We start from the raw sequence: 27938 nt of genomic DNA on the forward strand, positions 1-27938 counted from the left end.
CTTTTCAGCTGCAGAGTTGAAGCTATTTCAACAAGAATGGATGAGAAATGGAACATTATGGTCAAAGAGACAGAAGAACAAACAATAAAAGACAATCCGGCATGTTAAAAAAAAATCGGAAATTAAATGGTCAGGTCATGCTTACTAGTGGGGGGGGAGGGTGGGAAATAAAGCACCTTTGCAGTACTGTAGAAATTCAAGACGCATCTGCATCTTGAATGCTGTGTGGCTCTAGATCCCATTAGAGGCAGGAATAGGGGAGATGGAGCTTCAGTTGGATCAATCTGGCTGATTTTGTACTCAACTAGATGCTGTGTTATATATTTTTAATTTCTCCTTCCCGAAACTGCTGAAAAGAGAATGAAACTGTTTTATTTTTCCCATGATCGGCTTCCCAATCCCCTCTTCCCTTCTAGAGCAAATCCCTGTCTCTGCAACTGTAAGATCTCCTGAGACTCCCCTAAAGTTGAGTGCTCATCAGTGATATTCAGAAAAACATCTACGAAATAATGGGCAAAGGCAACAAATGCTACACCTAACCTTCGTTCTTAGATTGCAGAACTACTGGAGTGTTATTTTATTTTGGCCCCATTCTTGAGCTGAGAGCTGCCATCTAGACCAGCTGAGGTTTCTTGGTACAAGGCAAACACCAGAACACAGACCGCCACAAGAAGGACAATGCCACCTGCCATTCCCTCCTCCTCACTCTTAGCCTCCTGATAGGCACCACACAGGCAAGCATGGGACTCAGGACGGTGCAGCCCATAGAAGAGGGGTTTGCTTCGGGGTGCTCCCCAAGAGTTAAGGGACCCCTGGTGTACCATGGGGTCACCACAGTCACCACACTGTGGAGTTGCTGTAGCCCTCCAATGACCCCATGACTGCTGAGCAAACCTAGTCAGCAAAGGGGATGTGACACCGCAGACTCACACTGTGAGCATGTATGTACTGTGGAATTTTGCACTGGGTTATCTGTTGACGTGTACTGTTATCCATTGACCATACTGTTGAGCGTTCTTTTGACCATCTTGTTGGTATCCGTACTGTTATCGACTGAGGCCATCTGTTCTATTGTGCAACTGTGGTCTGGCAATGTTCGATTGGATAATGAACTAAGCCTGGGAAGAATAAAAGCAAGTAAGTCCCATACCTCTGTGCAGACTCAGACTCACTGTCAGCTGGCCTGTGGACCCTACAACCCACAGCAGGGATGCCCCTGATGCCAACTGCAAAGGAGAACCTGAATCATCTTGGCACAGCTCAAGTGTGGTGAGAACAGTCCAGGGAAAACTATACCAGAGGGGTGGCCCATAAGGACAAGGAAGAGGTGAGAATAGTCACTGTACTGTGCATCTGTGGCTTAACCATAGAGCTCTGATACGTGTGTTCTATTTTTAGTTCTTTACTATACTTTTTAGCTTTGTTATACTTGTAGATTGTCTGGTGTTAATTGCTTAGTGTTGTCCAGCATCCATCACGTGTAGAACCACTTAGAATAAATATAAGAATAAATTCTTATACTTGACAAATGATGATCTCTCAAGTTCAGTGCTGCCGTATTTGTTCATTAGTAAGAGCAAGCACGGCAAGAACTGGTTTTGCCTTAAAATTGCTGTAATAGATCTATTAAATATGAATAAAGCTGCTTTGTGAGTCCCAAAAGACAAAAAGTAGTGCTCAAAAGAGAAACCTTGATTTCTAAATGAATAGCAAATTATCAAAAACATATCTTTATCACTACCTATCTCTATATTTTTACTGGGACAAAATTTGGTAAGTCTTCTTCTTGAAAGCTTGTGTTTACACATTACAGAACTATTTGTGTGACAAAGTGGAAAGTAAACTATTCCATATTATAATTTCATCATTTGATATCATCTGAGAAAAAGATTTCTTTCCACCTTGCTATTGTCAGTGAGTGGTCAGTTTCTTACTTTCTAACAGAGAAAAGGCATTTCCAACAATACCTGCATTGATGCTCCTTCCACTCTTGCTACGCAGGCAACTCTATCTAGGAAAGTCACTGTTACCGGAATGGCAACAAAGAAACCTTTTAAAAAGGCTTTAATGTATCTCCTCCCAAAACCTTGAGCCTGTGCCATAATCTGAAAAAGATGAAGAAAATGAAAAAATTGTTATAAAACAAGTTTTAAGAAACAGTAACATTGCTCATGGTAATCAAACAATGAGCAGTTAAAGATAAATGAATTATTATCTGTTAGGGTCTCCCCATATACACAGTGAAAAGATGAATGAGCACATGAGAATGAAGAACAGAAATCTTCAGTAGAATTTGATATCTACTTCACAGAAGAGAGTTTGATATTTGGCATTTACCTTTTAGCTAATTTGACCATTTCTTGTGACGGTGTGCTACCAGAAATATTTCATAAGAATGACTCAGTAACAACAGTTCTGCTGAACAAGAAGCAAACTGATATAACCACAGCAAACCTAATTATGTATTTCTGGGGGAAAAAAAAAAACTAGATGGACACAAATGATTAAAGAACATTCAACTGAAGTATACATCCAGAACTCTGAAAACAGTTTTCTCCTCATAAACAGGTAATTATTATATTTGTGACCTCCAAAGAAGAATTATATTACATAAAGGAAAAGCCAACAATTTGTAGCACATGACCATTTCTTTATTAAATACTTTCACGCACAACAGACATGCATTATTTCCACACTTGTGGTAACTGCAAACATGTAATATCATCAATTCAAATTGTCATCTATATCATAGGGACATACAGTAACACAATGATTCTTCATTTATTACTCATATCAGAAAGTTAAAAAAAAAGTGGCAGACTGCACAGCTAAGTAATGAAATACAGGGCAATATTCCTCCAACTCACCACTAGTTACACTATCTCTGATTTTTTTATTTACCCGGAACCACTGAGCATTCTTGCAAAACAGCTGCAGAGTACATTGAAACACAAGAGCTGTTTGATCATACCAGTCATACCTTTGGAAAGCAAGCTGAGTACTCAGGTATGGCTGATGAGGTTCAAGTTTATTTTACTTGACTGTAGTCCCATTCCCTACCTCTCCCAATAATCCCACTAAGTAGCTCACAGTTTAGGCTTACTCCGCACCAGGCCTTCCTTACATATTCTTTGCGCCAAGACTGAGAAGGTCAGTCTGGGTGGACTTTTAAAGGAGATAATCAGTAAAAACACCAGTTCCTGAAATGTAATTTACAAAGACAACAAATGTAGTTACATAGATACCATGTGTGCATTGAAATTAACTGGGACATTTCTAAGATTGTACCATCTGAAGGGATGTTTTTATTTAATTAATTAACCTCATCATTTCAGATGAGCATGTGACAGATACAGCATTAGGGTCTGAAAGCCATGTGGGAGGCATTGCCTGAACACTACTGCATGGAAAACTGCCTGAGCAGCTCTGAAAGGGTCAGTGTTCAATTTAATAAACTTCTTTTATTGAAAAGACAAGACACCTCACTACTTTATTATAAAAAATGCAGTCCTTCACCTATCAGCAAATCCAGGTTAAACTGTTGTTTTCATCTAATGAATCCTTGGTAGACCCTGTACAAGATCAGTTTGTAGAGTCTCTGCTCCTTCTATAACATTGTAACTCTGACAGGTGTTAGTATAAGAAAACAGACTGCGCGCTACTCAAGAGCGCAGAATTATTTTACAGCAGAAATAATGGAAAGCATAAATACATACAATTTGGTTCAATCCTCTAACAATAGAATTTTTAGAACTTCACAATATAATCATTTTTAGTTTGTGGCATTTTCAGAAATACAGAAGTGATGAACTATTTGTGCAAAATACAAACTCAAATCACTTTGATGAAATAGTACTGAAAGCAATATTTCTGTCTTATGAAGCATTACGCTTAAGAGATAAAACCCAGTTCTACAAAGTAAGTCATTAGCGTATTCTTCACTTAAATTCTTTATAGATATTAATAGCTTTTCAATGACAAGATCTGTCACCTAAAAGACCGGACAAATTACATTATCTTTCTACACATTTCATTAAAACATTTTCAATTTACATTAACAGTTTTCACAAAGAATTTGAAATAGGTTATGAAACAGAACAAAAACTAAGAGCTCACCAGCTCAAAACATATATTAAAATACTGCACTTCTATCTTAGTGTTTATGAAGTCATTACTGAAACCAATCCACCAAAAGAGGCTACTGCCTCAAACAGCAGAGATTTACCTATCGAATTATTTCATATAAAAATAGAATCTCTGAAATTCCTTTTTCTCTTCTGTTTAACAAAGTATACCATTTCATACCATGCCTTTTTTGATACCCCTTTCTCAATCCACTGATCCTGAATTTTGCTTCTTTAGTCTTTTGGCTGGAATTCTACTCCTCTGGCATTTCTCAGAACTCTTCCACTCTTACAGCAATGTCAGCTTCAAAACACAATTTTTACACCTTCCCCACAGCCATCTCCACCACTTGCTATGCACTCTTTGAGGTGAAAGACAGTCTGACACACGGCTCACACTATGACTGATTTCAACTTTTTTTTTTTGAAAATAAGAAAGTAGACAAATTTACTCACTCTTTAAATTCTTCATAGTTCACCCTACCTTTCATTAGCTATGAAACACTGATGTTGACCCCATCCCTTTTGCTAAACCCATTCATGTCTTGCAGACATTACTTCTTGTAAAAAAAACATGCTAGTATCTAAGCTCAAGTCATACATTAGTTGTTTTGGACATCTGCAGTATTACAAGGCACACATGTGAATAGAGATGAGGGGAAAAACATTAATAGCATCCCTATAGGCAACTGATTTTCAAAGCCACCATGCCCTATGCAACAGTGTTGTGCTGAAGGGCTTCTCTACTTCCCTGAAATTTTCCTTCCCTCCTTTCCTACACAACTGCACCAAGCTGAATCCTTTGTTTCTAGTCATATACTATATTGTAAAGGTTTCCTGGCTCCCTATATCTCACCATAGAGGATATCCTGCCCCCCAGATACAAGCTGAGCGGTCCAGCAAATTACTGTAGATTACTCCAAGCCCTTCTTCTCAAAAGACAGCAAACATACGCACACACATTTTAACACAGTTTGGGAAGAAACAGCTGATAAAAAATTCTCTTTGATAAAATAGTTGATAAAATTTAACCTTATGGTTAACCTTTCCTATACTAAAGAATTCTTATCATAAGGATAAGGATACTACTACATGTTAGCATCTGATTGGTAATGGCGCATATTTTTGCTAAGTCTATTTTATTAGCTTACCCCTCCAAAAAAATACAGATAAGCTATGCTGTATGCACCATAGCATAAGTATATGCATATGCTAAGTTACCATGCAACTGTTGACACAATAGCTCATCATCCAACTGTCAGTAAATGTAAGGTAACCTATCACTCTTTCATTAAGAGGTACTTCAAATTATCTTGCATTGCCACAAGGGAAGAGCTTGAATATAGGCAGCAGGAAGACAGTTGGCAGCCATCATCTGCTTATGGTAACTGTTCATGTGAATGAATAATCCTAAACTGACAAATAATGTTTGATTTAAATCTACAATGATTTCTTATCTTATATTCAGGTGGTCTTAGGAGAAAAAAAGAATGAAAAAAAGTAATGACAAGCATTTATTGTAGTTGCAAGAAAGGCTTTAGGGTACACAGCTAGAACAAAGATCCTTACAAATTAAAAAAACAGTCTGCTTGAAATATTTATTTAAAAATAAATAAAACATTAAATAGCTATCATTCTTGGAGATAATATTCTATAATCTCAATGTGCTCCAATTAACAGTTTAGAATATGCATCTGCTTTGAGAAAATCTGTGAGAATTACTGGAGGAAATATTGTCATTACTTTTTAATATTTTGATTTGATAAATGTAAAATATTTCTCTATACCAAGATAATATATGGGTTCATTAAAAAAATGCATAAATATCATGTATGCATGTCATTTATATTTTAAAAATTTAATGTCCAGAGTCTATGCAAAGTGAAACAAATTTTTTTAGCATTGTTGAAATAAGTATTTCCAAGGGTCTAATCTATTTTACATTTAGAATCTGAGTTTATAAAATTTTTCTAATGCTCCTTCTAATTAGTTTCATTATTTTTTAAAGAAGGATATTCTCCAGATTTGATACCTTTTTTTTTTTAAATCACCTTCAAACCTAAATGTATAGAATCTAAAGAAGTGTTGGACAGTAACACCCAACAAAAGTGTTAAGGCAAAAAAACAGTTATTTCATATCCACATAAAGACAGGCTAACAAATTTGAAAGACATAACATGACTTCCTAACATATAAACATAGGATGGTAAACATACATACTATTTAAAAATTGTGAATAAATTCAACTAATAAATCAGTAAGTAATAATGGGTTTAAGTGCTTTCTAAAAAAAAAAAAAAGTCTCTTATGAAACATCAGTTTAATGATACTGAGTGAAACTGTCAGGTATGTAAAATTTAACAGATTTCTAGAATATTTGTAGATTTTCAGAGCATCAGGTTTCCAGAGTGAAATCCTGAAATCCAGCACTGTGATTGTTCTATGCTGACAGCTAAATATGTAACAAGTTTAAATGTACGTCAGTAGAGCAAGCGAAGGATTCTTTCTGAGAATAAATAAAGAACTCCAATTTCATCAACACAGCACATATTTCTGGATCTCTGCCCAGTCAGCAACACCTTGAATAAAAATCAACAAATCACATCATTTAAAAGATGGTGCAATGGAAATAAAGAAAACATAGAAATAATAACTTAGAGATGCATATACTTCTTCAGGATTTAAAAATTATACTTCTTTTAGGAAAAAAACAGAATAAGTAAGTAGAACTGATAAACTTCAAAGTAGCAACCTTGACAACTTATTTGAAATGGCAACATTGACTAGAAAAATCAAAGATCAAAAAAGCCAGCATATAGTAGATTAAAGCATTAAGAATTTCACATTGTGCAAATCAGAGATTACGGCAGATGGAGCACAGCATTATCTGGACTGAAGTATTTGGTGCACAAAAGGTCCAGGGATTATAATGAGCCTATAGTGGGTACTACAACATATGGAGCAGAGATGCTATTTAGATAGCTCTCTACATATAAAATGTTTATTTTTCTTACACTGGCCTGCACAGCCTGCAGAAACTCATCAAGTAATATTCAGAAAGCCCCAGGTTACAATATATTTGCAAATTTAACTACTTAAAAATTACCCACAGAAGTATAGGAACATAGGAAGATAGGAAACATAGCTGTAAAAACAAAGCATTAGCAGTCATCCACAAAGGAACAAAATTGACCCCTGATGTGTTTCTACAAGACAGCATGTGAGAGAGCAGGAAGGAGGGAATTACAACTTATATGCAAAACAACTACAAGCCAAAAGTGTTATGTTAAAGATGACCTATTTAATCTAGGTCAGAAACTAGTAACTATACTTACATTATCATATCTCCATACTCCATTAAAATAACCAAATCTTCTGTCAATCATGATATGAATTTTTCCATAAATCAATGGCATCACATTAGAATTCAGTTTGAAAACAAGGAAGACTTTCATAACAAAAAATACCAAAATACATGAGGACAGTTTTGTCACATCCTATGAAATACAGAATTGAGCAATAAAAAATAGTTCTTTTTTTTTTAAACAAGACTGGTACAACTTGAAGACTAGGTTATATCTAGTCTAATAACTGTGATGACTAGGATGCTGCTCAACAGAAGAATTTGTGTGGTCTTTTTAACATGTGCCTTTTCTACAAGTTTTCATGATACTTCAAGGCCAAACTACTGCCATGCAGCCTTACCCTCTTTTCCCCCATAAGCTGTACATTTCAGGAATTTTTAAAATAATTTTTGTACAGGTGCATGTGTGCAGACTTTACAGTACACTCATTTAATTCGTATAAATTTATCCAAGTGCATGCTGATGCACACAGATATGATGGTGATAACTACCACAGACAAATCACAACTGACTCCACATTAGTTTTCATTTAAAAATATTGTCTAGTTGCAAAAGGAGCTCCCATTTATCCTTTATTAAAAAGGACTCCATCCTGGTATTATTTCTCCACAATGGTGAAATTTCTCTTCCATTAATGTGTTTATTCTCTTCACACAGGCCTTCCTCCTAGTATTCCTCCATCATATCCATCTATATAACCATGAGTCTCCCTGGCACACAGGTATGACAGTTATTAAAGAATGCTGCCTTATTATGAGTATGTAATGCAATACATCATGGAAATGATTGCTGCACTACTGTCTGGTAGAGCTCTAGCCATAGAAAATGTGATAAGCATATAACCAATTAAGATTAGGTAACTATGACAGACAGTTACAGATGATAATTAAAGGCAATATTCACAACATGCAGTTTAGCATCCAAAACATAACTTTAACATTAGCTAAACCTAGACAGCCAAGACAGAAGTTCAGAATAGTTAAATTCTTGTTACTTTCCTATCCAGCAGAAACCTGATGCTTAAAAGGTACTTTCCTGTTGGCCCTAACGGCTGTGTAGGAAACTAAACCCAAATACCCAGTTTTGAGGAGTTTAGCTCCTAACTGCATCCTGACACCAAATGCCATACAGAGATTGGGCAGAAAAAGCACTTAAATCTCTGTTTAAGGCCTGTAAGCAGTTTGAAGAACTGACATGGGTTCAGTTCTAAAGATTTCTATCGTACTCACACTACTGAACTGATCAACCCATTCTAAGCTTTCAAGAACAAGACTGGAAAAGACAGTGATGTTCAACTTTTTATACAGTCAGATACTTAAGACCCAGGACCTACAATAAAATCCATCCTGAGCCAGAAAAGGCTCAGCTGTCTTCTTTAAAATGCAAAGAAAGTTCCCCTTATCTTCAGGTTACATGGCCAGAGATGAATAGCCCCAGTAAAAAACAGTCATGGCATGATTGGAAACAAGAGCAAAAGGTGCACACAGGCTCAGTTAGGTGTTCTGACCCAAGTACATAGCTTTTCGCATGTCAGTAGAAGCATCCTAAAACATACCCTCAAGCATTATTGTTGTTCCACCTCTGTGGTAACCGTTTTGCTGTGAAAACATTGTATTAACACTGTGAAGTAGTAACTCCTGACCTAATCACAGTTTTCAGTAGCTATATACAAATGTTCTATAACAATGTTCTGTTTTGCTAGATTGTTCATTTCATCCTGATATCTACTTGAACAGACATCCCTACTCTTTCTCTATTTCAAAAGTCATACTCTAAATATAAAATAGCAAAAGATTGTTAGCCTAAACTCCACTGCATGACACTTTCTTACCACCTAATTCAAACTAAAACAATTAAACTTTCTATATAATAGTTTCCCAACACCACAAAATATGCCCATTTTTCCAGTATATCTTAATGTAGAAAAGCAACAGTAAAAATCAAGTTTTATAATCCTCCCAGAGAAAGAGCATACACTAAGTTCCCAAAAGCAAACAAAAATAAATAAACACAATGACCTTTTAGCTTACAAACCACATGAAATCAGAAAAGCCACAACAACCACAACAAACACCAATCTAATCTGTCACTGAATTATTATTGGCAAAAAAATCAGTTTAATGCGGAACTGATTCTTCTGTTAAGCTAATATTACTACATTCCATCACTAGGATCTATTTCTCATACAAAGACTCAGCCCACACGTTTGTTATTACTGAAAGGAAATTCATATTCCTTATTCCTACAAACTAATTTTGTGTGTTAAGGACATGAATTCTACCCTCATAGATAACTGTATGTTTCCAAACAAAATATTTTACTCTTGAAATAGGAACTAAATAAAGAAGAAAATGTAACTGTAGATGAAGGTTACTCTCAGCAATTAAATTAATAAGTAGTTCAGAGAGGAGAGTAATCAGTCACCTCTCAATTCTGACAAAGTTATTCAGGATTTGTTTTTAACACAGGTAAGCAATCAAAAAAGAGAAAAGCAAAATGATCCCTTTCCGATAGGTATTGAGATATGAAAAATGATCAGAATCTTTTTATAGATTAGATCTTTTTAGAGCACTTAAGGTTTAGATGTAATGTCTTTGAGTAGTCTTCAACAGGCAACTGGCAGAGTACGAGTTGTTCTAACAATTACTATTTTTATTCATGTTTCTCTATGTTCAAATAACCTAAAAATAATCATGCACATATATCCTAAAGGAAAGTACTAAGTTACTTCAATTTTGGAACACACTTAAGTGAACAGCATAACAAGTATTTATCTTCTTGCACCTGATTGTTCTGTGTTGCCCTTCAGCTTAATGATTCAACACATGCAAAATAAGTTAATCTTATAAATTAGTTTGAAGTGCCCTTTACAACTACCAGCTGCTTCTGTGTTTTGGCCTCAGGCAGAGTGTGTAAATGAGGTGTTGCTTCTCAATGCATTAAATTTGTAAATGATATTTACAGTAAACAATAGGGCGATCTTTGATTGTTAATCCATTTGCACATTTATCTAGTCAATGCTCTGCATTCTGTCAAGTACCATGAAATTGTCACTTCAGTTAGTTGTGGTTTGTCAGGGCCAAACTTAGTTAAAAAAAATGTGAATATACAGTTTTAACAGAAATATATAAGCTTAATATTCATATAACACATTGAATAAGTGCCATAAGGAGAATAAAAACATCCAACTCAACTTCAGAAACAAACTTTTTTTAAAAGATTATGCATTTCAATTTGGAACAAGAAAGTTTAGTATATAAAGGTATTTAGTATTTGAAAGACATTTGCCATGTACTTTACAGAAATAACTGGTTCTCCCATGACTATTCTAAATAAGGTTTTGTGTATACTTGCTCAGATAAGTGGGAATTAGAATTAACTCCCAAACATAATAATCCCAAGAAGTTTAATAAGATTTCATGGAGCAGTTACTATCTACTGTCTATGTCATATTATTAAACTAGACATACAAATATTAGACTATCATCTTCAGTCATAATAATATACAAAACTGTGCCTTTAAAAATAACTTTAACAAGTCAAGTTTTATCCTTGAACATTAGAGGTCACTGTGGGACTTGCTAAGAGCATACCCAGTATATTCAAAGTAAAAGCCATTTGCCACCATATTGATTTTGAGTCTGGCATTTGTGACAAGTCCATCAATTATCACATATATTTCATTTCAATCATGATATATAGGAATATACAAAACAGCTAAAAGTAAGCCTAAGTAAGCCTTTGAGGAATACATAATTAATAATTTTACTGAAAAAAATGAAAAGAAAAAGCACCCAAGAATCTCGTTACATTAGAGAGCAAAAGTTGCTGTTATTTTAGTATTTGTGGATTAATTTCTGGAATAAACTATCAACTATTTCACAAAGCAAGAGACAGGGTATCCAAGGGGTCATTCTCCCTTCTATCTAAGACTAAATATAATAGCTCAGGAAAATACCAGTTAAAATATTAAATACCTTTTGATAAAGAGAGCAGTATACTATATATACAATTTAATATGTTTTTTCCAGCACTTCAGGGTTTGCAGTGTACATTTCAGATGACACCAATTGATATTTTTCACTTAATAGATGAATAGAATCATATTGCTCACTTTTAGAGAAGACTAAATAATTTCAGTTGAAAAACAAACAAAAGAACCCCAAACTTTTATAAAACCAAAGATGTTAATTCTGCAATGATTGATACTGGTTTTAAGATTATAATTGGAATTTTTGGTTTTCAGCTTATCTAATCTTTATAATTCATACCATATGTACATTAAAATATATATTTTCAACTGAACTTGGTTCTAGAATTTAGAAGAGTCATTTTCAAGCGTGAAAATATTTTTTCAACAGAAAAAATTCTAACACACAGCAATTAGGATTTGTTTGCTCTTGCCAAGTGTTCGGTGAGGGGACAACTCATAAAATTCTATAAATAGTATCAATAGAAAAATGTAGGTTTTGGCCACTAATTAGAACTGTAAGTAGATATCATTGGTCCAGAAAGATCTTATAATCACACAGTGCAGGTCACTTCAAATACAGTGTTATTTTTAAAATGAAAACATATCGTTGAACTAAAAGCAAACCGTAAGATCCAAGTATTCCAGAAATAGTTGGAATCTGTGGCACACTGGACAACTTATAAATATCTCAACACAAAATTCCAACCGTGAAACCTATTTGAATCTTAAAATTATTGTTCATCATTATTCAAATATTATTCTTAAGGATCTGGATATCACCCACTACTATACACTGTGTATAGTCATTTCCCAGAAATTTAGGGAGCAAATTTCTTTCAGCAACCAAATAAAAGTTATACGGAAGAGTTTACGATTGTTAAAGTAAAAGAACGAAAGACTATGAGAAATCTGGCAATCACAGTAGTTAAAACTGTAACATTTTTAAGAAATGCATCTGCTGGATTCAGTTGCAAAACTGCATATTGGAAAAACAAGTCTAGTTCCAAAGTTTCTTAGAGCAATTATTTTGCTAATTTAACCTGAAAATCCCTGAAGGATGTCTTCCAAGCATCTTCTGTTGACAATTAATTGCCATTTTTTTCCTAACTGAACAATGATACATCCTTAAAATTTACTACAGAGAAACCTGCAAATTAAAAACTCAATATATTATTAATCCACACTGGGACAAATCTTCAGCTATAGATTAATTAGCTCCAGCATGACTACATCTTCAATACAGTTGCACCGAAACAGCAGAAGAGTGCTTTAAAATTTTAGGAGAAAGAGAAGTATCAGAAAGATCATAAATATCTCTACAGCTACTCCTAGAAGAGAGGGCCTGAAGATTCAGTAAATTATTGAAAAAAAAGATTTTTTAATAAATTATCCCACATAGCACTTTTAACTGAATTTGCCACAAACTGCTTCACATCTCTTCACTTGCAATGTTTTTACAATCAACTAGTTTCATTTGTATTTTTGATAGTAGCACAGAAAAAGTTTTATTATCTTTTTTATTATTTGAGATATTTTATACTATGCTACACTTATTGAAAGCTTACAATGTTGCAAAAGCACAGCAGCCTTTATCTTTGAAGCACATGAACTCCATTTAACCCTGCAAATATTTAGGTACAAAATTCATTATCTGTTCATTCTGTATAGAATTTTAGTCTAGAAAACTTTATTCTCAATTACGAAAACATGTGACTAGCTTTAGCACTAAGCTTTTTAATTCTAGTGCACAAGCATGAATGCATACACATACTTTGGGGGGAGGAAAAGAAAAAAAAAACTTTGCTATAAGAGTTATTTACAGAAATGTGAACCAGCTTTCCTAGATCTCATTTTTTAATATATCAATATACTGAATTAATGCCATCAGCTCTCTGAAAGAGCAAGGATCTGATATGAAAGAAAACATAATAGAATACCAACTAATTAAAAGATAATCAGGGTTAGAGCCTACATAGTGTTCAGCTGCAGTTTTTCTATCTAAGCTTTTCATTGACTTCAAATTACTTTTCCTTAAAAAAGGTAAGAATACCATAGAGGCATTTCTAGAAACCGGCTCAATCTATCTATAAAAAATATTATAGCCTATATACAGAGAAGCAGAAAATAAAGAACATATTGAAGGACAAGAACCAGGCATGGAAAAGAAGCCACTGTAATAGGTGATGTCATAGAACATAACCCAAAATAATTTCTCTTTCAGATGTCTGGGATATGTGATAACAGAAAAAAACGCTCAATCAGAAGGATACTAGAGAACTGCTATGAACTGGACAAATACATCCGAGACAAATTTAATGAAGGATGTTTTTGAGTGTCTGGTTGGAAGAGCAGGAAAACACTTTAAATAATGACAATTGCATCAAGTCTAGGACCAAGAACAATGTATGGCAGGAAGCCCAGTTGCAAACGAAGTGGTAGTGAGCTGGGGAACAAAACCTTGAAGTCCTTTTCAAGTCTCTGTTCCTTCCTACACAAGCAAAGGCTGTTCAGGCTGCTTCATCTGTCCCTTGCAGGGGCTGGCACGAGTTCCCTCCCTTACTGATCATCACTAGAGTTAAAAGTATATGGAGAAGAACAGGACTTCACAGAATTAGTTCCTCCCTTCTTTTTAATCCAATCCCCTCCCACTTGGGATTAACACCTCGGTAATTTAAAGGAGGAAACGACAATGGAGGAATCCTAAACAAACTAAAAGGCAGAGAGACCAGGACTCGGGAGGTACTGCAGGAGCGGGTCGGGTAAGTAAGGCTGCCGTGAGCTTCTGACTCATGCTTGTCGTTGCCGGAGGCCACTCAAGGACTCCAGCAGCCCCATCCGCTGCGCGGCGGGGCCGTGGCTCGCGATCACGCGTGGCGCCCGCCGGCGGGCACCTCCGGCACCACTACCGCAGCGTGCCTGCCGTTACGCCACACCTCTGCGAGCCGTCACGCAGAGCCGTTGCAAGAGGCCCGTCACCGTGGGGCATCTCCCCTCCAAACCCGACGCGTCCCGGCGGCGATGCTTCCCTGAGGAATACCCCCCGCCCCGCGGCCGCCCAACGGCTGCCCAACGGCCAACAGCTGCTCGCGCGCTCCGCGGCGGGCGGGGCGGGGCCGGGCGCGAACTCTGGTGGGGGGGGGCAGCCGCGCTCCTTGCCGCTTGTCCGCCACGCGCAGCGCGGCCGGCCCCGCCCCGCCGCGCCGCCCGGGCTCGCCCCCGGCCCCTTCTCCTCACGCCCTGCCCCTGCTCCCTCCTTCACCACGAGACTCAGCTCCCCCCTCCCCGCTGCGACGTCCGGATCCCCCCCGGCCGTTCCCGGCCCCGGCTCTCCCGCGCTCTGATCCCTCCCGGCTTCCGTCGCTCCACTCCGCCTCCTCCTCCGCAGCCGCCTCTGCTCCGCTTACCCCTTTCCCGGCGCTCCCACGTTGAGCGGGGGGAGGGAGCGGGCGCGTGACGGCAGCGCGTCCGCCGCGCGGGGGGAGGGGGGGCTCGCGGTCACGTGGGCAGCGCCTCAGCAGTTAGCCGCCGGGCCCGGGCAGGAGGGGCCAGCGCTCTCCGCGGCATGGCGGCACGGCACGGCACGGCACGGCCTGGCCCGGCACGGCAGCTCCTTGCGCTGCCGCGTGGGGAGGCGGCAGGGCCATAACCCTGCAGCCGGGTTCTCGGTGCTGCCGGTGGGCGTGCGAAAAATACTTAGCTGCAGAGGATTTTACTGAGCGTTTAGATCAGGCGTATTCGGTCCAGTACTAGTGCAATTAGTATGGTCTGACTGGTTAACGTCAGAGTCAGATGCACAACAACTAATCCCTAATATTCAGGCTACCAGTGAGTTAAGGAATTATATCGTATGCAGCCAAGGCTCTGTCTTTATAAATCACAGAGCAGTGGATTACAGATCTTTGTATTTTAATATCTTTGGTGTTTTAGCCAGCTGGATGCCGGCTTCTTGCAGATACTTTTTGAATCTGTACACTTCTAAGCTTCATAAAGTTACTTTCTGTTCTTTTATCAGTTTTATGTGATACCAGTATTCATTGCTTTGCCAGTGCTTAAGGTAAGTACTACATATATCGCAGGATATAAACATGGCTTTTACCAAGATCCCATTTGCCAGATCTCCCAATGTGTTCGCTTTGGTTAATACATTTAATCTCCTGCTTCCTAGTAAGCACGAGAGGTGGTGGGTGTACATATCTGTACTTTCCTGTCCTGCACCATTAAGTACTCATCTTCACAAGAAGGTTTAGTGAATTTAGGTCCAAAATGAATGCACACACTTAACATTTCTTGATATACTGTTGGTGGGGAGAGTGATACATAATTGGGGTGAATGGAATTGTTTGTGGGGGTACCTGCAGTGGATGGAGAGAGGGAGGTCCAAACATTAGGTAGACTAGGTCTTCTGCAGACCTTCAGAGACGTATGTATGTTTAAGCATCTAGGAGACTTAAAAGCACGTTACAAAAAAATGCATCAGATTTAGGATTTGCTAGTATATCAGATGTGGCTGGCCAAAAAGCATGCTTAGTAGGCATTCAGCAAACGACCTGGGGATTAAAAGATCAAGTCATATAACCATATCAGCTTAGTCATTCTTTGCCAAAGGACACAGTGACTAATTCCTTTGCTTTCTAGATACGTTTCCTTTCTGCAACCGTAGGACATGTATGGGGAAATGCTATGGGCTGCTGGCTTTGATTAAGTGCCGCTCAAGGCCTTCCACTATGGCAACAAGCTGTAGCTGCTTTCCAGTATAGTTTATAGAGATGAGTTATCATATGCATACATCACAAGCAACTGGTGCTGTATTTGTGTAAACCCACATTGCAGATAATTAAAAAACAGATTTTTTTAGTTGTGACCCTGCATTTTGACAAAAAGAAGAACTGCCAACCACACTTATTCAAACTGTCTCAAATCTGCAAGTCAGTTTTCAAAGGAATGGCTTGTTTCTCTCTAGGAAGAGAGAAAGGAGAGGAGAAAAGTTGTGTCTGCTAATCACATCACCTCACATTCTCAACTGCAATATAAATTAGTGTCATTCTACTTTGCATAAAGTACAGAGATGAGTTGTTGCTCTCTGAATCAGGGTAGAAAGATTGCACATGCTTTGTAACACCTCCACTCCCTCACATCACACTGTTTCCCATTCCAAGCCATCCAAGTCATGTGTGAAGAAAGGTTAATGCAGGCAAACCTCCAAAAACAGACACAACATACATATATATTTTCAGAATTATTTTATGATAAATTTGCAAGAATCCTAATTGTAAAATACTTGAGAAATACATATTTCCTCCTTTGTAATGAAGCAGAATATCATGTAATTGTAGGTTGTTTTATTGGCCATAAATTGCAGGGCTTTGATAGCAGGGGGCTGCAGGGGTGACCTATGTGGGAAGAGGCCATGAGCTGCCCTGAGCTGGTCACAGCCAGGTCCAGCCAGCTCTGAAAACAGTGGGAGCAACCCATCACATGCCAAAACTTCAACCAGCTTCAGGAGCACACATGGAGCTTTTGCTCAAACGTATTTAAGAAAGAGCTGCAGCCTCTGGTGGGTGGAGGAAGAAACAGAGATGTTGTGTGTAAGGAGACATTGTTGGGGACATGGCTGGAGGCTCACTCTTGGAGGAGGTGCTCCATGCTAGCGGAGGGACTCTGAGGGACTGCAGCCCATGGAGGACCCCCACCAGGGCAGGAACATCCCCAAGGGACTGCAGCCTGTGGAGGGCCCGCACTGGGTCAGGGACAACCCTGAGGGACTGCAGCACGTGGAGGACCCACACTGGGGCAGGGACAACCCTGAGGGACTGCAGCACGTGGAGGGCCCGCACTGGGGCAGGGACAACCCTGAGGGACTGCAGCACGTGGAGGACCCACACTGGGGCAGGGACAACCCTGAGGGACTGCAGCACGTGGAGGGCCCGCACTGGGGCAGGGACAACCCTGAGGGACTGCAGCACGTGGAGGACCCACACTGGGGCAGGGACCATCCTGAGGGACTGCAGCCCATGGAGGACCCACACTGGGGCAGGGACAACCCTGAGGGACTGCGGCCCATGAAGAGCCTGCACTGGGGCAGGTGAAAATTAGTAAGAAGCAAAGAGCGGTGGATGAAAATACTATCCATTTAAAGAAATTAACTTAGACTTTTTAAACCATATTCTGTAGAAGTTAAGTACATTTCACTGTTTTACTACCATTTTACTAAACCAAACTGCAACTCTTTCAAAAGCAAAGATACAAGATGTTTCAATATACTTTGAAATAATTGAAATTAATTTTGAAAGACAGAAAACTTCAGTAAAAATGTATGTGGAAATCTACATTTTAGTATTTGTAAGGCAGTTAGTACAGACAACATATTTTCCTTTAGATTCAGCACTTGGTAGCATATGCTAATTGGTTCTGTATGTATGTGACCTGAATGAACAAGATTTTCCTTGTTTTTCATTATCTTTAATGTAAGAAAATCCATATATTATCTTAAAAGAGAAAATATACAAAATTCTACTTTTATTTTTTCCAACCAACTTCTGACTTCTCATGGCATTCTCTTCCTTATGTACCCCCGCAATGTAAATTTGACAGGAGGAGCACCTGACTGCTAGGACAGTAGGTGTTTTAATGTACTTTCCCTAATAGATAATTTAAGAAGAAATCCTTCCTATGAATTACCATGGAGGTATAATGTGTTGGGTTATTGGTTGGTATAACAGCAAGCAAAGTTTTCCTATGTATTACATTAAATTTCTATTACAATTCATTTGTCCAGGGGCAGGGAAGAAAGGCTGGGGGGGGGGGGAGGAGGAGGAGGAGAAAGAGAGAGAGAGAATACATGACAAATGTTCATACCAATGAGTGGAAGAGGACATCTGCATCTGCCCTGCCTTTTTCCTCATTTCCCAAAATGCCTTCCCTCTGTTTGCTCTTACAATAGCCATTTTCTGCTGGTGTAATGAACTGGGAACTTTGCTTTCTGTCTTTCTCATTCTTACATCTTCGAAGTTGGCCTACTCCTCACAGTTTTAAGAAGAACTAAGATACTGTGATGGTCCCAGCCCTAACATGAGGTTTAGGCCTGTGAAAGATGACTCCAGTGGCGGAAATGATAAGGGTTTTCATGTTTTGCTGCTTCCTGAGGCTGGAGGGAAAGGAAGTCTCTTGTCTGTTTGCTGTAATCTCCCCCACCCCCAAATATACATTTTTAGCCTATATATATCTATTTTGATTATATTTCTATACAAAGTATCTCTTGTGGATAGTTCTGAAAATTGCTTTTCTGTAGAGCTTTTTATTCTAAAACATGTTATTAAATGTGAAATTTAACAAAAATTATCAAAGCAGCTGATGTCTTTTATGAGGATGCCATAAAAAGAAATTCAGGGATGTCTGAAGGAAAAAAGAGTCTACGAACTAGAAAAGTGGCAGTTGACTTGTCAAGCACATGATTTCTCTATTCAGATAACTAGAATGTGACTTATATCCATTGGTGTGAATCACCATAAATCAGAAAAACCATTCAGCTTTTCCTCTTATAGTGTGGCTAAACGTAAGGAACTGTAAAACCTGTAATATTTTTGTTTAACAGTAGGCAGTGTGCTTAAAACATCAGGGATGAAATATATCAGGAGTACAGAGGCCCTCATTTTTTAAGCGTTATTGTGCCTCTTATAACTTACTAAGTGGAGGAAAAGCCACATAAAATATGACATCAGCCAAGACCATACATCATCTTCGTGACAGTACTGAATTCTAATGAAAGATGTGTGGAGATATAAATCCTACTTTGTAACATTCATTTATGTATTTCTTTCAAAAAACAGTAATAGGAGTTTCTTTTGTATCATTTAGATGATACAGCAAACACCTTGGATCCATATTATAACATATAATATGCATGATCTAATCTTCAGTCTTAAGTCTCTTTATTTGCTATTTAAGATACTTGAACAAACTGTTGTTGGATAGCTGCAGTCCTAATTTCCATCAGTGATTAAGATGGAGATCTGAATACACAGTCTATCATTGCAGCTATTTTATGGCATTCAGATAAAGGTAAACATATTTAAATATTATTTGAAAATTCCAATATTACATATTAATCTTCCAGTACAAACCTGTTGTGTAAATTGCATACGTTATAACCCACTTGGAAAAATGAAGGTTTTTGTTCAGCCAATCAGTTTCTAGTGCATATCTAGTTTCATCTAGACTGATGGCTGCTGATGGCTAGTGTTCCAGACATTATTAATCAGAACTGGATTCATTATAATTCCAATTCTACATTCATTACAGAATGAAGATTTTTATTTTCTGTCTCAAAAAGATGGATATATTAGCATTTGTGATTTCATGCAGAATTTTATAATGTCTGTGTGCTTTTATCTACTACTGTAGGTGCCAGTATGGTCTGAAGCAGGAGGTTATTCAGGACAGTTGACACACCTTCATGAGAAGATGGGCAAGTTCACGGAGGAGAAATCCAATATGGGTTAATATGTACATAGAAACTACATCTGGCTCAGGAAGTCTCTAAGAGGGATGCTGGGAAACTACTACTACTAGTCTGGCCACTGTCAGAAACAGTGTGAGATAAGATGACATTTTGGTCTGACTCAGTGATCAGTATTTGTAGCCTTAGTTTTAAAATCATTGTTTTAAATTCAGAGTATAAAATTATTTATGTTTATAATGATAATTATCTTGACTGTGAAGGTCAACTTTGAAAGTGTGAATGTATAGCTGGTACCTGTAGTCTGACTGTATTTTTACGCAGATAAAATGTTCTTCCCACAGTTTTTGAGATAGGAGTTAACCTAAAACTATCAAAAAAAACCAATATGTAAACCTAGACATGCTTATTAATGAAATGAACTTGACAGATTCCAAGATCACTTCCTAATACAAGGCTCTTGAAATATATATACATACTCTATAAAATTTCTTGTTACACAGTATTCCAAACAAGACATATCCAGCCTCTTGTCAAATCTGAATCTTTCAGTAATGCTTATAATTTTCTCAGAAACCAACTTTTTTCACAAAAAAGCAGAATTAGCTTTAATGTGATTTTTATTAGCTGAAATAACACGATGCCACATATTTGTTACCTAATGTAAACCAGTGATTGCTAGCCTGTTTCATTTTTTGTTTTCCCTTGACATGGTAAGCATTACACTTACAAACACATAATTCTTACTAACTTTTTCTTGCCAATTAGCCTTTACTCAATGCTTTATTTCTTAAACATTAGCACATTTGAGCTATGTGTTCACTTTAAGCTTTCAGCACATTGTGCAAGAATATATATAGTATTCAGCCACTGGATTCCATCATCTTCATTTACATCATCCTCAACATAAAAAATTTTAACTGGAAAATCTTGACAAAATGTTAAAAAGTATAGCTGGAAAATGCTATAGTATACTTTCAGCTGCAAAATTAGAGAAGCATCTTAAGGGGCTGTTCCTCAATGTTTCCATGCATTTAAAGCTGACAATATGAAATACTTCCATCTGAAACACTTCAGCAGATAAAAGTGATTAAAGACTTTTGATGTACACCTCTTAAAATCAAATAATGACATCTGCAGCTTCCTTTACTGTGATATGCATGTGGTATATGTGCTAAACAACTGGCAGGATATACCCATTCCCATTTTTTATTTTTTGTAGATAGAATAATGTCTCTCAAAGACAGTAAAGTTACCAGCTGCAGATGATACATTACTAAAGTTCATGCCATTTTATTTTTGCCTTTTTTTTTTCCAAATATCCACACTGCTGTTTCATTGCTACCTTGAAGTAGAGAATGGTTTATTTTGCTTTCAATTCTGAAGTAACAAATAACTACTGAAAATGTTTTGATGCTTCCATGCTTTGATGCATCAGTGGCTGAAATAAAGAAAAAGTATGCCCTTTCAACCGGCTCTTCAGTTGTTTTTCAGTTGAGAGGAGAATTAACACATTCTTGGCAATCTACAAAACTCTTGTACCACAGTATACATTTGAAAGAATCTAAGCAGACTGCAGCAAGCTTATGATTTTTATGCTAAAAATACATTAAATTCAGTTTCTACTAGCTTAATTTCATTTTGTATTTTAAGAGCATGGAAGGTTGTGTGAGCTACCAAAAAAAAAAAAAAAAAAAAAACACCTTGGAGTTCAAATCAAGTACCATACATTTCCAAATATACCTATCTGTAGGGTACTTAAGGCCTGTTTATTTTCTTTCATATATTAAAGCAATGGATATTCAAAGAATGTTTGCATAGTATTGAATATTTATGTTATTCTAAAGAGGTATGTCTATCAATATCCAACATAAAATCCCAGAAATTATGGGAATTTTTTTTATAATCTCCATGCACTTGGGATGTTTATTGATATGTGTTCAGCCACTTCCGGTATTTATAAAAAGCAATTCAAGCTTATAACCAGAAGGAAGCCCAGTCATGATGCATTACTAACACTTGCACTCCTGCTGTCAACAGCAAAAATTTGTGCTCCTGGGGAGTAATATTAGAAATAAATTAATATAACACAGTCAAGTCTCTACAAACTGGCATAGAATGAATTAGGAAATATTTCAAACAAAAAAAAAAGTAAAAAGACCTGTTCATTCTTAAGCAGTTGTTCACTCATCTGTCCCTAGCCTTTTCATATATATGTATATATTCGTATATATATATATATGTATATATGGTAATTATCACTTTAAACCAATCTTTTGTTAATCAGAAAGCTACTATGCTTATTCTTATGCTTGTACTCTGTTTCTCCATCTCCATAGTTCTTTGTTTCTTAAGCTTTCCTGCAAAACATTTCCTCATTCCTCGGTCCAGAATCATTTGTACCTGCCCTCCTGTTATAGTTCAGTATTCCCCAATTTATGCTAATGGAATTGGTTTGGGGGCAATGCTGTAAATTGGACCACTGAAATTAACAGCAGCATTGAAATGAATATTTTTTTATCTCAGACTGTTTCACTGACCTTGTTTACAGAATGGCCCCCTGACCTTGGCATGAAAAAGGTGCCTAAAAAAAAAAGGGCATGGGCATTGCAGGCACAGGTTCAAGCAGCTTGGTTGCTTAAACAGGTATTGCTGATAAACATGCCATCCAACCATGGCCTGAAGGACCTGTGACCCAAGGGCAGCAATGGTTGGTATGGCACGAAAGAGGGCAATAAAATCCTAAACCTAAATCCTAAACCTGCTAATGTGCTGGAAAAAGTGGCATCTTTAGTATTATTTTATTATTACACATCTCCATTTTATTACATTATTAGTCCCTAACATTACTAGGACCTTACATTATTAGGCCCCTAGCCCCCATTATCCTCCGGGCTCAAAAAAATGGATTTTGAGACAATACATTTACACAGTTTTTTTCCAGCATCAAAAAAAACTTCTTTGCTTTAGGTTTATATTCAGTGAGCGTCATCTGCCAGCCTGTATATACCTATAACAAATATAGCTATCCATATAAGAACTATTTGTCTAGACTTTCCATATGTCAAGGAAGTAAGGTAGGACCCTTCTTGGACAGGATTCATGTCATCCAGAGATGTATGTTTGAAAGAAATGAGATAAATCACATTTTAGAAGAGCCTGTTTCTCTTCCGTAGCCTTGATGACTTACTCAGGTGTACACGTGTAGAGGACGTCTGTGGCAAGAGGAGAAGCATCCCACCCTGCCTGCGCCAGAGTTCCCTGGAAGAGAGGTGAAGGCTGTTATCAAGTACTGGAGGGAGCACAGGCCAGAACTCGTTTACTGACGTTAATAGTTTGCAATTACCGATGGTTCAATTGTCTTCGCTTATACAGAGAGAAAAAATTCTGATTGTGTTGATTCTGACACTGTATGAAAGTTACTGATATAGAGATTATTAGAAAATCATAATTACCCTTCTGTTCTTCAGTGTCATTAGTCTTTTGACCATCACATATCATTTACATTACGCTTTATGCATACTGAAACACAACCAATCAGATATTGCTTCTGACTGGTCAAGCAGGCAGCAGAGGATAAAATTGTGTTGTTACCTCTCCATCAGAGAAAAGGAGAAAAATTAAAACACAGGAGAATTATTCTTGAAATCCTAACTATGGTCAGTAAAACTGACATAATCTTTGACGGGCAGAAAACATATAAGTAACATATCATGATCGACTTCAGTATGTGGACTTTCCTGAAGGAACAGTTGCTACCATCAAATTCTTGTCATAGGAAAAAAGGAAGCAAACATTTGCAAAGTCCAGAGTTTACACTGCTAGTGTAATGGAAATATTGACTATCTAATCAAAGAACTATTAAATCAGATCTAATAATTACAGAAAAAAAGAAAACAGTACTACTACAGATAAAAAAGATCAATAATAATACAGTTTAAATTGTTATACACACTTCCCAGCATCCACCTCTTTCTCTCTGGTGTTATGTTCACCCTTTCACTGCCTCGCTGGATACAAGGGTGTTGTCTTTAGTTCAGTGGGGGTTATGGTGTATCATCAGTGTCCTGAGCTCTTTGTGGGAGAAGTATTATGTTGATGGTGCGGGTTTCTTCTTCCTCTTTGCTGAGGGGAGCATGATGTTTCTTCCCTTTTTCTAGGGTACACTTGGGGCTATTTCTAAATGTTTTCTATCATATTGTAGAGCCTCCTGTTTCCTAACTGGTCTGCAACTCCATGTGACATTTGGATTTACTATATAGAGTGTCTTACATATGTTAAATATTTGTTCTTTGTACCCTAAAACTGGCTTTTCCTAGCTCCCAGGTCTGCATATTTTTTAGCTGACCATTGGTGACTTGTTTATAACCCCAGGGTCTCCAGTGTCATCTTGTGCCTCCCCTCTACCAAGACTGTATTGCTCTGCACTGCATTATGATTTTAGAGTCATAAATATTTAATTCTAACAGAGTAATAGCTTGTTACTAATGTCTATATAAAATTATTGTTATATCATACAATTACACAAAATTACTCAAAAGTAAATAAATTAGACCATAACCACCTGGTCATTAGAAAAATTGCTATTACAGGTAAACAAGCTAAAATGGAGCTCGAGACATGCCAGGACAAGCTCAGACAAAGCCTGACAAGTCCTGATGCTTTGCAGAGCTGGTATGAAGTCCATGTTCTGCTAATAGCAGTGGCACTACTGTATTGAATGAGCTACATGGGTCCTAAATATTCAGAAATGTGAAAGTAACTCAACCCTAATATTACTTATCATTTTATAGCCTTCAATATATATAATCAAAAATAATTACACTTTTAGCATTCAGTTCTTAAGGGTGACAGGTAAACCCTTATATTCCTTTTAACTGAGGAGTAGAGATTACTCTTTAGTAGCAAAAGACAAATGTAAGAGCAATTGTCATAAATTAGTGGTTATTATATGCTTGATATAAACCAGCTAATGAATATTTTGCTATTACATACAGTACATTCTTTCAAGCACTGTCAAATGTAAGGGGTTAGATTTCCCTGAGTGGAATCAGTATTTCTGTGCTGTCCTTTCTCATTATAGAAGCTTATTTCTGAATCATTTCTCCTGTACATGCATTTTAAAGGTGTGTAATTAACTGGCTGCAAGTTGTTAGGCAGTTCATGAAGTGTGAACTGGCGATTGATTTGTTTTCTTTATTTACAAGTTTCCCATAATATTCTTAGATGACAGCAGGATGTTGATGCTTTTTTACCCTTTGTATTATTCCTTGCTTGTTTCATCAAATTAAAAAGTGATTTTTTGAAGCCATTTGCAATTTCTCAAGTTCCATTAAAAATTATTATCCAGGGGAGCCTTAATCAAAACGTAATAGCTGTTAAAACATGAACAAAAAACAGCACTTCTGCCACTAACTCAAATACCAGGTTAAGTAAGTACCTGCATTTATCTGAACAGAAACTCTGACCGCTCTCAACTTGCTGTTTAAAAATATGATGGTTTTGAAGACCCTGAGGGTTTAAGAACTTTCTGTTGTTCATTGCTCAGTCTTCCCCCCACCTATTCCTTTTCACCCAGAGAGAATAATAATTGTGTAGGGAGAGGGTACCCATCCTTCAGCCAAGAGGTAAGGGGAGAGACATTTTAAGACTTTCTCATCATTTCAGAAATGTGGTGTCATGGTTTTGATTCAGTGATATAATCTACAAAGGCCTTTGTCCATCTATATGTGTTTCTAGCCAGCATTATTATAGCATTGTTCCTAGCAAGTATTATAGATAGCATGCACCCTAAAAATGTTCCTGTTTTTATGCATATACATTACTTACTTCTACTAGTCCTAGTTCAACTTGTATGTGGTTTAGTAGAGCAACATGGTTTGCAACATTGTGTGCATCCAGATGATTGTCTCCAGGTCTCTCCCACGGGCTTTTTGTCTGTCATAAAATGTATTCTGGTGATATTTCTTCCCAGTCACTGAATCTCACAGGCCCTTTGACACAATTGGAAAAAATGCTTTCAGTCATTCTTAGACCTGTATGGCTGGTTCAGTCCTTCAGAAAGCATTATCATTATTTTTTGTTTAAGGCTGTATCATTTTTACTATCATAATTTCCTAAAATGCTAAATTTATGCTTTGCCCTGAAAAAAAAGACATTCTTTACATTCTTTACATTCAAACCCAAGATCCCCCATATAGCCCTTCATAAGAGACTGTGCCTACTGCCAGCCTTCCGCATACACTCTGCTGTCACTACAGCACCATGGTGTAAGAGACTGATCCTCTAGGACTCAGGCAAGGCAAGGGAGAGGTCTGGAAGCTTCACTAATAGCCAGACAGGAGGAACCAGACACCAGACTCGTTTTGGGAGAGGGTCAGGTCCAATGACTAGTCAGCCTGAACTGTTTTGATCAGCAACATGAGTAACTGTGGCTTGAAAGGGTTGACACCCCCCCCCCCCTTGCTAGTATGGAGTACAGCTCATGTAAATCATGAAGGACAACAAATCAAACAGCTGGAAAAGTTATGAATCTTGTGTATTTGGGGTGGAAGTAGGGGACAGCCTTGTGCAAGCTGCTGTCGTTCTTTGGTGTAGATGATACTGTGCAGAAAGCATGGGACAAAGCTGAGGTAGCTTGTGTATTTGGTTTGGATTTGGTCATGGCAGGCAGTTGCTGGGTGCATACGGTATGCTTGCAAGGTCTAGCTCCTATGTGTAAGTTGCTAGGATAGTGCTGAAGGCCATATAATATCTATACAATTCTAGTTAGCCCGCTAAGGTTGGTGAAGGTACTAATATAAGATTGGAGACGTAGTATTTTTGACTTCCCTTATGTGGCAAGTGCCTTGGAGCCATTTATGTTAGCCCCTCTAGAAATATATCACAGAAACCCTCCCAGCCTTCACTCAAACTGAAGTGATCAAAAAATAGACTCACCAGTGCTCTGCTTCTGCTCTCTCTGATAGCTTCAGTGTCAAGACCTAGAGCAGATCATCTGGGAAGTCCACGTCCTCTTCCTCCATCAGCCAGGGAATCTGGGGTTGTTGCTGCTCTGGGGAAAGGGCAGCCCCAAGTTTGTGGAAGAGGCTGGCCAGCAGTGGTGATGTGCTTTGACTAAGAGACAGTCCACAAACATGTGGCCAGGACAGAAGTTTCAGAGCCAACTTCACTGATGATACCCTCTCAAGGCCCAAAGGCCAAATGTCCTCCTTTCCCTCGCTATTGTCTCCTCCCAGGAAATGAAGGCTTTTTATCACCCACCACCACAGGCAGCATGAGCATGACAAATTCATATCACTTTGCCTCATTTCCAAGAACTTCTTAGAAAACCTGATCTGCAAGCAGGAGTGCCTCTACCATCATCACAAATGGATGGCACAGGCATCTTTAATTTCTTTTCCTTTAATGCAGAACAAGTTGCCAGTCTGCCTGTGAACATCCTGGGCCATCCAGGCAGTGATTTCCTTATAAAGATGCCAGATTCAGAGGAAGGCTATAGTGAAATTATGATGCCTCACATATGACACCTACATATGGAGAGGAAGGATTAAGCTTCCTGCCAGGATCAGGTGGAGCCCTAGGCTGCACTCCTTATGGCTCTTGTAACAGCCTGGCATAGGACCACCATGCGGTTAAAAATGAGGACCCTGCACATATTGTTTCTGCCACAGGTTATGAGGAATGATGTCATGTTGGCTAATCCAAGGATGACAAGAGCATATGGCAGCACAAGTCAAGTTGCACAGATATGTGGGAGCTGTATTAGCAGATTCAAGCAGATCCAGGCACAAGGACCCTGAAGTTTGAACCAGCCAACTACGTGGTAAGGAGATGCCCTACAGAGCTGAGTCCTTCCAGGTTTCCAGTCTTGACGCTGAAGCTGGCAATCAGAATGCCCCAGGAGGGGCTCCTAGAGCTCAGCAGTGGCAGCAGATCCGGAGACTTAGCCTCAAGGTTGTGTCAGAGGTGGTGGAGAGGCAGCCATTGTCATAAAAATGTAATAATTTTATTAACTATTT

The 27938-nt window shown here is 38.0% G+C and overlaps 1 protein-coding gene across 4 annotated transcripts in view; it reads right to left on the reverse strand.

The window, feature by feature from the left end:
* The window catches only part of IMMP2L (inner mitochondrial membrane peptidase subunit 2), a 496900-nt gene extending 469812 nt beyond the window's left edge, over positions 1-27088 (reverse strand). Inside the window, exons 1-4 of one of the 4 annotated variants that reach the window (XM_067314814.1) lie at positions 26857-27088; positions 25747-25910; positions 23108-23178; positions 1968-2105 (exon numbers count right to left, since the gene is read on the reverse strand). In XM_067314814.1, the coding sequence (XP_067170915.1) occupies positions 1968-2102 (135 nt within the window). In that variant the 5' untranslated portion in view covers positions 2103-2105; positions 23108-23178; positions 25747-25910; positions 26857-27088. Of the gene's footprint in view, positions 1-1967; positions 2106-2337; positions 2350-14395; positions 14481-14866; positions 14934-23107; positions 23179-25746; positions 25911-26856 lie in introns of those variants that run through there. The other 3 variants (XM_067314803.1, XM_067314809.1, XM_013947797.1) reach the window with 3 other exon arrangements.
* Between the last annotated feature and the right edge of the window lie 850 nt (positions 27089-27938).

Source organism: Apteryx mantelli, chromosome 1 (assembly GCF_036417845.1).
Source record: "Apteryx mantelli isolate bAptMan1 chromosome 1, bAptMan1.hap1, whole genome shotgun sequence".
Lineage (NCBI taxonomy): Eukaryota > Metazoa > Chordata > Aves > Apterygiformes > Apterygidae > Apteryx > Apteryx mantelli.